Raw genomic sequence first — 14,417 nt, forward strand, 5'->3', positions numbered from 1 at the left:
TATAAAAGGCATATTTGTTGATACATTCCAATTTTTTTTCCTTCATTCTTTTTTTAGAAGTTTCCCTTATATATATATATATATATTATTTTTATTATTTTTATTTTTTTCAGTGTATTGGGAGGGGTGCTGACCTGTCAAGTATAATTACCATGGAAAAAATTAAGAATGCCTGCAAAGTAAAAGCAGATAACCTGAAATTAAATTAGATTAACATAAAAATAATAATGCAAACAACGAAGAAAAAAAAAAAAAAAGAAGGTACCTAAAGCATTGGGTCCTAGGGCTTTAACTACTTCTTTATAGAGTCGGCAGCCAAATCCGTAGGAGTCACTGCAATAAGCAGGGTCTTGTTATGATGTATATGAAATGTATACATCATAGCCGACCCGACAGAGACCAAAAAGAAGGAATAAAATTCAAACATAAAGCTAAAATAATGCCAATTATTTGATTTAATTTTATATTTATTTTTATTTTCGTTTTAATTCTATTCCTTCTTTTTGGTCTCTATCTGGTCGGCTATGATGTATACGTTTCGTACTTATACATCATAACAGAGACCCTGCTTATTGCGATGACTCCTACGGTTTTGGCTGCCAACCCTATGAAGAAGTAGTTAAAGCCCTAGGACCCACTGCTTTAGGTACCTTCGTTGTTAGCATTATTATTTTTATGTTAATCTAATTTAATTTCAGGTTATCTGCTTTTACTTTGCAGGCATTCTCAATTTTTTCAGTGGTGATTACACTTGACAGGTCAGCATCCCTACCCAATACACTGAAAATATACATTTGTCTATATTTCATTATGGTTGCCGGGTATTTCTGCTATAACTAGTAGTTCCTTGGATCCATAACCCAGTTTATAATTTAATACTTTTTCTTCTTTGCTTAGTCTTTCAGTAATGTGATTATACCCTATTATTTTTATCAATATTATATATATATATATATATGTGTGTGTGTGTAAAGCAGGAAGTGTAAGTTGTGTGTATATATATATATATATATATATATATACTGGCTGATGTTTTTATTTTAAATATCATATTTATTTTAATTATCAGATATATATATATATATGTATTTATATGTGTGTTCCGCTTCAATTATAAACAAAAACGTAGTGGGTAGGGATCTCAATGCAAAATTCCTGGGAGGAGAGTTGGGGGTTAAAACCTATAGCAGATTGCTAAGGCCGGAATTAGACTTGAGAAGGCATGGTAAGCCAAACTATGTGAAACGGCCCCAAAAATATGTAATTTTACATTTTTGCCTTCACAGAAGGAAAGGGGAAGGACCCCTCTCCCCCATCAGATCGCGAGGCTAAAATCCGGCCCTGCAGATTGTTGTGCTAACGAAAAGCAGGGAGTACCCCCAAAACTGACCATACACCCGGCCTCAAGGTGCCATTGCTCGATCCGATGTGTATGAAATAGAGAGAGAAAGAGCCTCCAGTAATACCGGCTTACAAATACTTTCACTATAATGATCAGTTTTAGAGAACAATTCCCTATGAAAAAAGAGGGAAGCAAATCGGAAGTTTCATTCATGAGTGCAGTTTCATCGATTCCGATGTATCTCTTCCAAAAACACTTTCACTTACTATTAATAACATTTCCTTAACGTCATAAAAGGTCTAAAAGCTGTAACATCGGCAAGGTCTCTTTTGTGCTTTGGCTTACCCTGTAATACAGCTCGTCTTGTATGTTATCATGGCTGCGAAGCAACTTCTACTTGCTAGAGCACATTCTAAATGAAGAAACGTAAATGTACGGAGTACACACTAGAAATATTTATCAATAATTATCAAGGACAGGGTAAAATTTTGTAAAAAAATTCAAGTATTTACCAATGGGTATTTAGATTGGTTGTCTGGGGAGGAGTTTTAGTAACGTTCCTGCATTGCACAGAAGATAATACATAACCAATGATAAGAACGAAGCTTTACGAAGCTCCAATAGGATGAGAGGACAAAAAATCTCGCGGTTGTTCCATCATGGCGGGTAAGATTTGTGTTGTAGCTAAGTTTAGATGCTGCAAAACTTTTATGTTCAAAAATGACAACTAATATTATGAATTACTTTTTTCGTTATTGAGAGTGTTAAACTATGTTTTTTACAGACGTAAACTTTCTGCTACAAGAGGACTGCCAGGTTTGCGGAGATGATTGTTCTGAACGTAAGTTATTACGGTCTATGAACTCATTCAGCTGTATTGCTAATCAGAAACTTAGGCTTGGTATATTTAGACTTTGAGTAGGTCAAGGATTTCTGCTTTAAGAAACAAGGATTTTTATTTGTTTGCTGAATTTTCGCATTAAGAAATTAAAATCAAGAAATGATTTTTTTAGTTTTAGTATTAAAGAAATATAAATAAAAGTTATATGATGAAGTTAATGACATATTGGGTACACCTACATCTTACATACTTTCATTCATCGCTATCAAATAGACTTTATTTTTTATTAAAATCTATCCAACATTTAAAAATGTTTTTTTTTTTTAAATGTATGACATATATTTATGTTTTATGGTATTTATTAATGTTATGCACACGTTACTACATTATGGCTCTTGCTAGCCCTTTATTTTAGTAGAGTAGTTTCATTCATGTACTAGTACTCCAGTGAACAGTGAAATTTATGAATAGTGTATATGAAGTTGTGTTTGTTTGCATGTTTAAAAGGTGTGTATGTCATCTTGAAATTTATATTGTAAGCATTGCAAAACAATATCTTACATAATTTGAATTGTGATGTTTCCTTATTTATCTAAACAATATTGGTAAACGATTGTTAGCACTTGCGAAACTGTTTTACTCATACTTCTTTAACGTGGCTTCGTTTTTTATTTATTATTTATCCGGAAAGTAGGTAGTTTTGCCCTAGCAAAATGTATTGTTAATAAATCAGTTGCTTTTAATTTGATTGCAGTTAATGTTTGTGGTCATTTATTCTCCTTCAGGGTACCTTTATTTTATGGCAATTTGTGCCACTGAAGCATTTTATATTATTCGTAATATAGCTAAAACTATATTGCCATACCAGTTTTGAATGATATTTTCATTTAATGAAGTGGGAAATATATTATTTTGATTTTGTTCTGAAATTCAAAAAATTCAGTTGCCATTCATATTTTAGGCTCTACAGAGGTTTCATTGGAAAGAGGATAAAATTTAAATGTTGTGAAAGGCTTACATAGAATATTCTAGATCAAAATCAAAAATTATAATGTAATTAACACTTAAATCACTTGGGATCTGAGCTGAATTGTGAGATTTATTAGATTGAGTGATTTCTAATACATTTAATGAGTAAATGAATAAATAGAGGTGCTGTTTATAATATAGCATAACCACATAAATAAGAGGTAATCATTTTACAATACTACAGTTACTTGAATTAACTGTATTTAGTAGTCATTTTGGCATGTCAACCCAAGTAGTAGCCAACCATTACTTCACACCTTGAGTAGGTTCTGTACTCAACCACTCTGACATTCTTGCTCTAACAGAGACAGCACTTAAATTTACAAAATCCAACTTTGAAGTTCATTATCAGGTTTTGAAAAAGCACTTGCTGTGTCTTTTTAAAGCTAGGAGAGCCTACTTCATTTACTACTTAGTAATTAAGTGTAATGGAAATCTCTCAGTATGCAGTAATCTCTTAATTAAGTTCAAATCTTATGTGGTGTCAAGTGTCAGTTACTTTGCAGTTTTTGATTTAATGATGTAGGCTGAAATTTGCTTGAAAAAGTGATGCAGAAGACTTAGTTTGTTCTAAAATTGTACAATTTTTCTTGTATGTTCAGATTAATTCATTTTATAAATGGTATATGCACAGATGCTACTTATTGGGACCACTTCAAGACACAGCTTAATTAATAACAATAACTGATGAAAACAGGAATGCAGTTTTTCAGTGTTATTTATTGATGCCGAGTGGAAACATGTATGTAAAACATTTTAAAATCAAATATAAAATATACTGACTGTTCATTATTATTCTAGAAAGCCATCAGCAGAAATGAAACAGTCATAATGTTTTCTGTAAATCCATTCAAACCATTAAAAACAAAAATATTAAAATCAAGAATTATGAAAGGGTTAATGCTTTACTGTAGAACAGTCAGATTGGTAGGAGTACAGGATACAGTACTTTCTTCGATGGAGTAACGATACTGACAACCATATGAACTGTACAAAGCAGTAGCTGGGCATTAAGCTTTTCAAGTTCCAGAACAAATTGGGATGTTTTGTAATCACTTCCACTGCACATGCATAAACTGTGATAAGGCAGAAAAAGTGATACCAAAACCAAGTGCTGATTACAATAAGCGTTTTTTTATGTGTTAGTATGTCTGATTGGAACTTCATAAAAGTGATATGATTACACAAAAGATGATGTTATCCATGATCACAATAAGCAACTTATGCTCTATTTATTTATTTTCTTTTATTTATTACTTTTTATTTATTTTTTTTTTTTTTTGTCGGCAGGTGTTCTATCATAAGCTTTCCTTCCTTGCATTGTTTTAATATTAACACTACAAAAATTTTAACTTCAGTCAAATTTTATGTGAACATTAAGAAAGCTGATAGATTTCCAGATGTGTGCAATAGGGCTTTAGGGGTCCATTTAATTTATTTTGGTAAAAATTAAATAGTTTACTGAAATATTAATAAGGAAATATGAGAAGTTTCAGTAGTAATAAGAAGCTAGGGGCTTTTTATGAAGAAATGTTTTTCTTTTTATGAGAATAGTATTTAAGTGTTAGAAGTGGGTGTGCAATGATTCTCCCACATGTTTTGCCTTTTAAGGAGGCAGAGATGCCTAATTGTATTTTTTTTTTTTTTTGTACTTTAATATTTCTTCAGAGGCTGGCCTACTTGATTAAAGTTTGGTTAAGTATATTTCCACATCAGTCATAAAAATAATTCAGTATGTCTCAATCAGTGGTCCATTCACTGTAATTTTTTTTTTTTTTTTTTTTAGTTAACATTTGAAGTCATTGCAGTTGCAAGTTATAAAGATAAAATAAATGGCTACTTGGCATATTCTTCTCTATAGATATAGTTCACTATATTAGTTATGAGGATATTCTACCTTTTGGAGATCGTTAGTGATTCTTTGGCATAATAATTATTACTCTACTATTGAATTTATTTTTAAAGGGAAACTTATTTTAGTGAATTTATATGGTATGTGTAGGAATTGTGAATTTCCCAATGTTATGAGTACAGGATGGCTCAAAGTAATAATTGTTATAGGGAAAAAATTTCAAACTTATGTCTTTTCATTAACCTGCCGACAAGTGTATGGAAATTCATAAATGTATATGGATAATTTTGATCCTAATTAGTATTAGCCAAGCTCTCAACCGATGGAAGCAACTTATTTTTACTGAGTAACAACTCACTGGCTAAAAGAAAATGATTAGGAAAATGTCTTCAATTTTTATTAGAGAAACCAAGGAAAAGACTTTTTTGAAAGGTATCGAATTACAGATGGGATAGAACAGCTGAAGAGTCCAAAAGAGCTAAAAAAAAAAAGTGAAGAAAATGGGAATCAAAATGACTACTATTTGATTAGTACTGGGTTAAAGTTTCATAGATACGAGCCATTACATAGTTTTGTTATTGTTCACCTCCATAGCCATGTAGACTCATTTGTTAGTATGTTTTATTTAAGATCTTAATATGTATTTCTTGGGATGCTGGCTGTTCTCTGTGAGAGCTTAGTTTCAAGCTATATTGCTGTCTGCTGTTTCTTTGAATAGCCTGGGTTCGGTTCCTCTCTGAAACTGGAGGAATTATTTAGGCATCATCAGTTGTTGTAGTTAGCTGAGCAGGAGGGATCAAGGTTTCTCTCTGCAAATTTTTATTGGTTTTTCTGCCTGTACAACGTGCAAATCTATCTCTGAACACACACTGTGCATGGCTTGCATTAGAATTAGTCACCGAATATGGGTGTAAGGGTGGATTAAATGGGAGATTATAAAAGAAGCAAAACTGCTTCCCCATCCAAAGTTGAGGTAATAATGTTAGGATGCTTGCTGATAGCAGTGTCATCTTTTTTGAAAGTTAGATATAATAACAGATAGCTTTGGAAACATGCAGTTAAATCAGTTTTTATCTTTGACAAAGCATTTATATCTGAACTTTGAAATTATAAAATAGCTGCTGCTAATTTGGTCTTTTCACAAATTCTGAAAATTGTTAGATGAGGAATCAGTAAGTCCTGAGACAGGTTGTCATAACAGTATCTTGTATTTTAACTAAATGGTAGCTTAACCTTGTGGGATGCTATTTACTTAAAAGTAGTCCAACACTTAAAATACCAAGTCTGCTTATTCAGAAAGTCTGAATGAGAAAGAAAAACATCCAGAAAAACAAAAGCCCATTAAGCTCTGAGCAATACCGACCATTGCATTTACTAGGCAGTTCAGATCTTGCTGGACCAAAAAACACAAGAATGGATGAAAAATTCCTCTCAGTTTTTCATAATGTTAGACACTTGCATTCTGTGGAAGTCTTAACAGATTTTGGGCCTGCATGATTTTGGTCCAAATGGATTCCTTTTCATGGCAAAGAACAGATATAGGATATAAGTTAAAAAAAAAAAAATAGTGGTATGGAGTTTGGGCTCCTTATCGTATTTAACAGCATGATAATTAAGAGGGCCCTGCATTACCACTGCACAAAGAATGTAATATTTAGTCTAATGTTCTCTATAACACTGAGAAGGAGGTTATTAAAAGATTTAAAGTGCATTTCAGCAAGTAATAGACATTGTGTATCTGGTTAAGAAAGTCTAGCTTCATTGAATCTGTTGATCAATTAATTAGATTAGATTAATAAATAAATTTGCTGTTTATACTCCTGTATGGCCATACTTTTTAGAAACTTTTAAGACAAATAGAAATTTTTTAGGTGGCCATCCAGGTGTAATAGAAACTAAAATATTAATACTGTATTTCATGATATCATGTAGATTTGAATATGCAACATGCATCTCTGTACTTTCACATGGAGTACTTGGCCATAGTTGTTTCTTTATTTGGTTGACTGAGAAAGAAAACATATATAGGATATGAATTTTATCAAAATGGAAGGAAAAGAATAGCAAAACTTCTGTTAATAATTTGTCTTAATTGTTACTATATTAAAAATATATTTAAAACATTTTCACTGTAATATAAGAGCAGGAAGGGATCATTGTCATAATTACTATTCTCATTCACAGTATTCACAGATCTGTTGCTTTTTCTTTTCTGCAGATTTTGCCATAAGATATGGTTCCACCAAATAAATCTGTCATTATTCAGCTTTTCATTGTTTATCTGTTTGAAGAAAACTCGGATAAAATAAATGAATATTGTGTGAGGAAAATATTTTTATTTCTTTTGGAGTCAGATTTGTCATAGGTAGTTGTTCTGTGGGGAAACACAGCACAAATAACCTGGGTAGGGAAAATTATTATTTATGCCAGGTAGCATTCTTGAATGGGTAATACATCTTAAATGACATAATTAAAAAAAAAAAGGAAAAAATATATTTGTAATCATTCAGAAACGGGCTTTTTTAAGTTGTAATATGGAAATACGGTATGGTTATATTTATAGATACATTTGTGCAAATGTATCTCCAATTCACAAAGGTGGATCAAAGGGTGACACGAGTAATTACAGACCTGTTAGTTTAACCTCTGTTCTAGGGAAAATAATCGAATCGCTGGTTAAAGAAGCATTGCAGGATCTTCTAGACAAGACTGCAGTAATAATTCAGACATAGCATGGTTTTGTTAAGCGGAAGTCTTGTCTGACCAATTTGATTGGATACTATGATATGGTCACAAAGGAACTGGATGCAAAAAATAATTTTTATATCATATACTTGAATTTCATGAAAGCTTTTGATACTGTTGCACATGGAAGACTACTGTACAAATTGGAGCAGTATGGCATTAAGGGCAAGTTGCTACAATGGATAAAAGCATGGTTGAGTGGGAGAAGACAGAGAGTGGTAATCAATGGACACTGCTCTTCGTGAACTAATGTTATTAGTGGAGTGCCCTAGAGTTTGGTGTTGGGTCCATTGTTGTTTTCTGTATTTATCAGTGATATCGATAAAGGTATATTAGGCTTAATGTCGAAGAGCACAGATGATACAAAGGTTGGCAGGGTTGTTAACGACAGTATGCTACTGCAACAGGATCTAGAAAAGTTAGGCAGATGGGCTGAGAGGAGGCAACTGAAGTTTAACATTGACAAATGCAGAGTACTGCATTTGGGTAGCAGTAACCCCAGAGAAATGTACCGACTGTGTGGTGTTACACTCATAGTAGTTGGAGAATGAAAGAGACCTGGGGATAATTGTGCAGTCAGATGTGAAGTTTTCTGAGCAGTGCAGGCAGGCAGGCAGGCTGCCAGAGCAGGTCATGGGGTCTTGTCAATGATATACAGGAATTTTGCTAGCAGGGATAAGGAGGTGATTATCCCCTTGTATAAGGCAATCGTTAGGCCACACCTTGAGTATTGTGTACAGGTCTGAAGGCCTCATTTTAGGAAGGATGTAGAGTTGCTAGAACGAGTACAGAGAAGGGTAACAAGGCTGGTGAGGGGAACGAAGGGGTGCTCTTACGAAGAAAGGCTTAAGTTCTGCAAATTGCAGCATCTGGAGACTAGACACCTGCGAAGTGATCTGATTGAGGTGTATAAGGCCTTGAATGGATTGAGCAGGCTCAATGCTGAGGGATTCTTGCTCCAATTACTAACCTGAGGGGTCATAAACTGAAATTGAGGAAAGACAGTTGTTGAATAGAATTGTGGAAATTTGCCTTTAGCTAGTGAGTAGGTGATTGCTGGAAGTTTGTTCCAGCAATCACCTACCTGTGGAGGAAGACATATTTAAGCCATCAACTTCCACAATCTGTCGTTGTGGAAGTTGATGGCTTAAACAAATTCAAGGAAGAAGTGGATAAACATTTTGGAGCAAATGGATGGGTGAAATGGGAATTTTTTTTTTTTTTTTTGGCTGATATATAAGCTTGCTTTCTCGCATCATATGCTTCTACTACTGCTAATCTCAACGTCCATTATTTTTAATAAATTGAATCTGAATGAACTTATAAATATATGATTCTGTGAGTTAAAAAGAAGTTTATGGAAGGTGATGCGTTTACACTGCACAAAGTGAGGACACCATTACACTTTGTGCAGTGGTATCAGTATGAATTTCAGCACCTGCTCCCCAGAAAATTGTATTTGGTGATCTGATTGCTGAGCCAAACTGTGACTTTTGGTAGCCTCATTTTGAGTTCAGCCATCCCTCCATTCCTTGGATGTACTGTATAATAGTTATGCCACTGACTTTTCAACTGACAAATAAAGATCTTTAATGCATCCTGCTAGTAGTGGTTGCAGATTCTGTTCATGATTTTGTTTAGTTGCATGTATACAGATTACATAAAATAAAACTTGAGCAGTTTTAATTTGCGTACTCTGTGTATCGAGAGTTGGGGACAGAAAACTTTGTTTTTTGTACAAGTCAATTTAATTTAATTATAACTGCGAAATGTTGCTGTAGGAGGAGTCGAAAAAATAAATTGAAATTGTAATTCAGATATTTAATATAACAATAAAAAGTGATGATCATACTAGAAAAATGGTATACTTCACGAAGACAGGTGTACTAGCTTTTGCTTATTAATACTTTGATAATGTGAAATTAATATTACACTGTATAATAAATGCATTCTGGCCTTAAACTAAAAAAACAATGTACTAGCTTGTGTCAAGATTTGCAAACAGGCAATATTTTTAACTAACAGAGTGAAATTCTTATCTCTGTGCTGAATCATAAATAACAACAATAAAAAAAAAAAGATTTTTGTTCAGTGACTGGCCATTGCATACTTCAAATAATGACAAAAAATCATTGCTTCGGTATTAGTGTTAGTAGTGGCAAATGATGAAAAGAATGAAAGGTTATATAGCATCAGCCAAAAAATCGAAAAAAAAAAAAACTTCACATCACCTCTCTGTTCCCTCTAATATGTATAATTGTATGTATAAGTACTATGTATCAATCTATTTACTGAAAGAAAATTTCTGTCCATCTATCCTGCAACTATCCTTCCTCAATTTAAATTTATGCCTGTTATGTGTGTTGGCTGAGCAAGAGTAAGGATGTAATCAGCATTTAGCTTATTCAATCCATTCAAAGTCTTAAACACACAGTTAGATCTTTGTGCATGTGCTTATTTTTTAGATGTTGTGATTTACAGAACTGAGGTCTTTCTTGTTAAGAGTACCCTTTTGTTCTTCTCACTAACCTCATTACACTTATCTGCACCCATTCCAACAGATCCATATCCTTTCAAAAATGAAGCTTCCAGACCTGTATGCAGTACTCAAGACGTCGCCTAACTATTGCCTTATACAGCGAAATAATTACCTCCTCATCCTTGCTGGTTTTATTTATTCTTAGATATGTTGACTTAATTTTTTATCAGCATGCATCAGAGCTAGGATGTGAGGTGTTTCTATGCTGTGGAGGTAGTTACTCTGAAACGAGCCCTGCCTCTCCTTCCCAAATTAAACTATATCACAGAAACTTACACACAAAATTCCTTAATTCTGGTATTCTTTTCAGACAGGCACCCAATGGCAATACTCTTATTCCACCTGTAGCATAACTCTGTGTGTACAGTTTAGTTAATTGAAGTATTTTGAGAAATGAGATAAAAATTAGTATATTAAAATATTGTTTAATATCCATTGAACAATAATAATGCTGTCAAACTAACATTGCTGATTTGTACAACTGTGATTAAAAATCAAGACTTCAGAAAGATGCAATACTCTAGAGTAATGTTAAGATTTTTGTTCATTGTTATGGACAAAAATCTCTATGAGCGAAACAAAATGGAAGAGTAAAAGTGGTCTATTTTATTATACACTATAATAAAAGTTAATTATAATATGTTATTGTAACTGGAGTTTACAAAATGCCATGATTGTTAAAAAAAAGTTGAATACAGAAATTGGGGTTGGGGTCTTATTTTGTTGAATAGGGCTACCATATCCTGGTGTCCCTGTCATGTGGTTAAAATTATAAAAAAAAATCCTGATTTGGCCAGGTATATTAAATGACACCAGTTACCATCTCTCTCTCTCTCTCTCTCTCTCTCTCTCTCTCTCTCTCTCTCTCTCTCTCTCTGCCTTTCACCAAAAAAGTATATATTTGGGCTTTGTTAGGGTTACTAAGAGCAAAAACAGGCACACAATAAACAAATTTGATGAATTTAAAATATTTGTTAAGTCATCATGTGAACATTATAAGAACAGATGCACTATACTAATGCTAGGAGCATAGCAAATAAATTTGATGAATTTGAAGTGCTGGTCAAGACATTAAATGCAGACATGTTGGGATATCAGAAGGACGTTGCCACTTAGGCATAGGGGATGCAGAATTTGAATGTGGTCAGTACAATGTGTACAGAGAAGACAGACAGGATGAGAAGGGGTGGGGATGAGGCTATGCTTTTAGTTCAGATGTACACAGAATCTGATGTAGTACATTTGTTTAATGTGAATGGTCAATGTAATGTTGAATCACTTTAGTGTGATAAGCATTGGGAAAACCAAAATGAGAGAAGTAAGTTATAGGCCACAGGACTATTATAAGTATAATGAACAGTTGTGCAGACAAATAGAGTGAGCCAGTAAACCAGAAGTCTCATAATGGAGGTTTCTGTTTTCTAGATATTGACTGGAACTTGTGAGCCGGTTGCTCTTATTGTAGCAGAACCTTTCTGGATTTATTGGATGACTGTTTTCTACAGCAGCATGTTAGAGAGGCAACAAGAAAATGCATGCAATCTGATCTGATTGCTTTCTCTGATTACACTGGTCAACAACAACAAAAGAAAAAAAAAAAAGTATCTCCGGAACAGAGGGTGCAGATTTAAAGGGAATTTATTTCCAGATATACCAAAATGATGTCTCTGGTTTCTCTTTTTCCATTGTGTATATGTTCGACGAAAGCATTCCCCTTGTTCATCATTTACATTTCTGAAGTGTTCAAATAAATGTTCAAAGACATTTGGCAGCCCATATCTTTATAATTTTAGTGCAGTTGACACCAAAGATTCATAATTATCTTCTTTCCTTCTTCCAAGAAATCCATGCACAATTGTTTAAATTATTGCCAAGCTGCTAGTTCAGTAACTTATAGCTTTGTTTCAAATTCATGATCTTTCAGTTCCTTTATATGAGGCCCAGTAAAAATTTCTTATTTATCTAGAGCCTCAACAAAATTTTTCATTAATTCAAGCTTTATATACAAAGGTGGAAGAACCTTTTTTCAGGTCAACCAGTGGAACATATTTTTATATTACTTCTCCACGTTAAAAATTCTTCCCACTGCTGCACAATATAATGTTTTTGATGTGAAAACATCTTTGGCAGCACCTACTACATTTTTGGACTTAAGCTAAACCAGTTGGTAACAAAATGGGCTTGGCAGACCCAGGGTCCTGAGCTGGATATCATCATCCTTCTCTTTCTTGGTGATCTCTCTCTCTCTCTCAGGGTAACTCAGGAAATTTTTTTGGCTGGCGCAGCATAAGCCCCCAGGTTTCCTTGCATCATATGGCTAGTAATAATAATAATAATAATAATAAAATTTTCTTATGCAAATGATGTCACTTCCCTAATGATGCTAACTCACTGCATGGGTAGCACAGTGGTATCGTCACCATCCACCCCACACCGGGTGGAAAAGGCCTGTGTTCGAATCCCCTCGATGATGCGAGGAACTTTAATGGGCTTTTCTTACTGCGTGGCTGAGTTAGTTGGTCTCAGGCATAGATAGCAAGGTTCCCCCCCCCCAAAAAAAAACCCAGGCAAATTGACCAGATAACACACGCAATTTATAGACACAAAATATGAGTTTATGTAATGAATTACGGGTAACCCTAATATAATAATTAATTATTATTTATTATTTGATTTTTAATGATGTCACTAATTAACTCAGTCACTAATGATGATTCGGTAGAGTAAGTAGCGGTAGTATTATTATGCAAGAATAAAGGCTTCAAAGCCACCGCAGAAGCCCCTTGTTTTGACAAAAAGCAAGAGTTCAAAAAAAATAGAGAACAAAAAAAAAAATGCATATTTTAACGAAATTTGTTTCTCAAAATTTTGATCAACATCATCCTTCTAAGTAGTGGATGTGAGCGTAAAACTTTACATCATTCATAACTTCAGTTCTAGCTGTTAGATTTTAATAGCTGTTTGATTAAACCGTTTAAAAATTGAAACAGTTTTGATTTAAGAAGGCAACAATAAAACAATCACTTCTTGCAGTAGTGTTTTTTTTTTTTTTTTTTTTATGCCGCCTCTGTAGCCAGGTGGGCAGGAGCAGCAGTGTGTAGCACACGCTTCTTGATTAGACCTGGGTTCAAGCCTGTGGCCACCAAATACGGAGGATGCGGAAAGGTCAGGGAATGACCACTGCATATCCCCAGAGCAATATGGCCTTAATTGCTAATGTTCCTAAAAACCAAATAATAAACAAACAAACAACAAGCAGTAGTTTTTGGTTGGTTATAATATCATACTATTCTACAAATGGATTGCGCTAACTATTGAATTATAAAAATACCAAATATAATTTCATTTATCAATCTATAAGAGTATTCCGAAGATGGTTAAAACTCCAGCTGAGCGAAATTGAGAGATTATGCAAGAATAGCCACTGAAGAAGCCTCCCACATTGACAAAAGAACGACTTCAAAAACATAGGGAACGGAAAAAAAAAAAAAAAACAGAGTTTAATGAAATCTGATTCTCAAAATTTTTATCAACATCAACCTTCTACATCGACTTCTCATCAAGAAAACTGGATGGTCAACATCACAAAATTATATTCAAGAACTTCCTGAAGATTTTGATCCAGAAGATTTGAGTTCAGATCAGATTTGAACTCGGTGAGATTCCTGAACCTTCTAGATAGAATATTCTGCAAAACCAGCTTCTATTGCATCATCCAAAAAGAAACAATATCATATTTTAGCTCAGTTGCAGACTCTCCCAGGTTTCAACGGTAGTCGAGCATGAAATCATTTACAATAACATCGAACGTGACCGTAATGCCTATAAAGAATTTGAATGGCAATTTTCTGAGAAATACATTTAGAGCTGTTTATGATATCTGTGATCAATTATGATAAGAAAATGATGTAAAATTTTGCAATCCAGGGAGTTATCCATTACTTCTTAGAATTTCCAACTGCAGATGTTGCGACTATGAAGGCTTGTAATACGTGTGGAGCGTCTCTCAAAAATGATTCCGTTCCAACATTTTCTAAGAGCAATGGTTTCGTTTATCCTGCTGTTCCAC

The 14,417-nt window shown here is 33.7% G+C and overlaps 1 protein-coding gene across 3 annotated transcripts in view; it reads left to right on the top strand.

Annotated features, from left to right (window-relative positions):
* The first annotated feature begins 1,907 nt into the window (after positions 1–1,907).
* LOC150082631 (serine/threonine-protein phosphatase 4 regulatory subunit 1-like) overlaps positions 1,908–14,417 on the top strand; it is a 677,709-nt gene continuing 665,199 nt past the window's right edge. For 2 of the 3 annotated variants that reach the window (XM_090377552.1, XM_090377554.1), the window contains exon 1: positions 2,085–2,183. In XM_090377552.1, coding sequence (XP_090233678.1) covers positions 2,114–2,183 — 70 coding nt within the window. In that variant the 5' untranslated portion in view covers positions 2,085–2,113. Of the gene's footprint in view, positions 2,009–2,084; positions 2,184–14,417 lie in introns of those variants that run through there. The other variant, XM_090377553.1, reaches the window with a different exon arrangement.

This window comes from Mastigoproctus giganteus, chromosome 7, assembly GCF_048544385.1.
Source record: "Mastigoproctus giganteus isolate SK-2022 chromosome 7, ASM4854438v1, whole genome shotgun sequence".
Taxonomy (NCBI): domain Eukaryota; kingdom Metazoa; phylum Arthropoda; class Arachnida; order Uropygi; family Thelyphonidae; genus Mastigoproctus; species Mastigoproctus giganteus.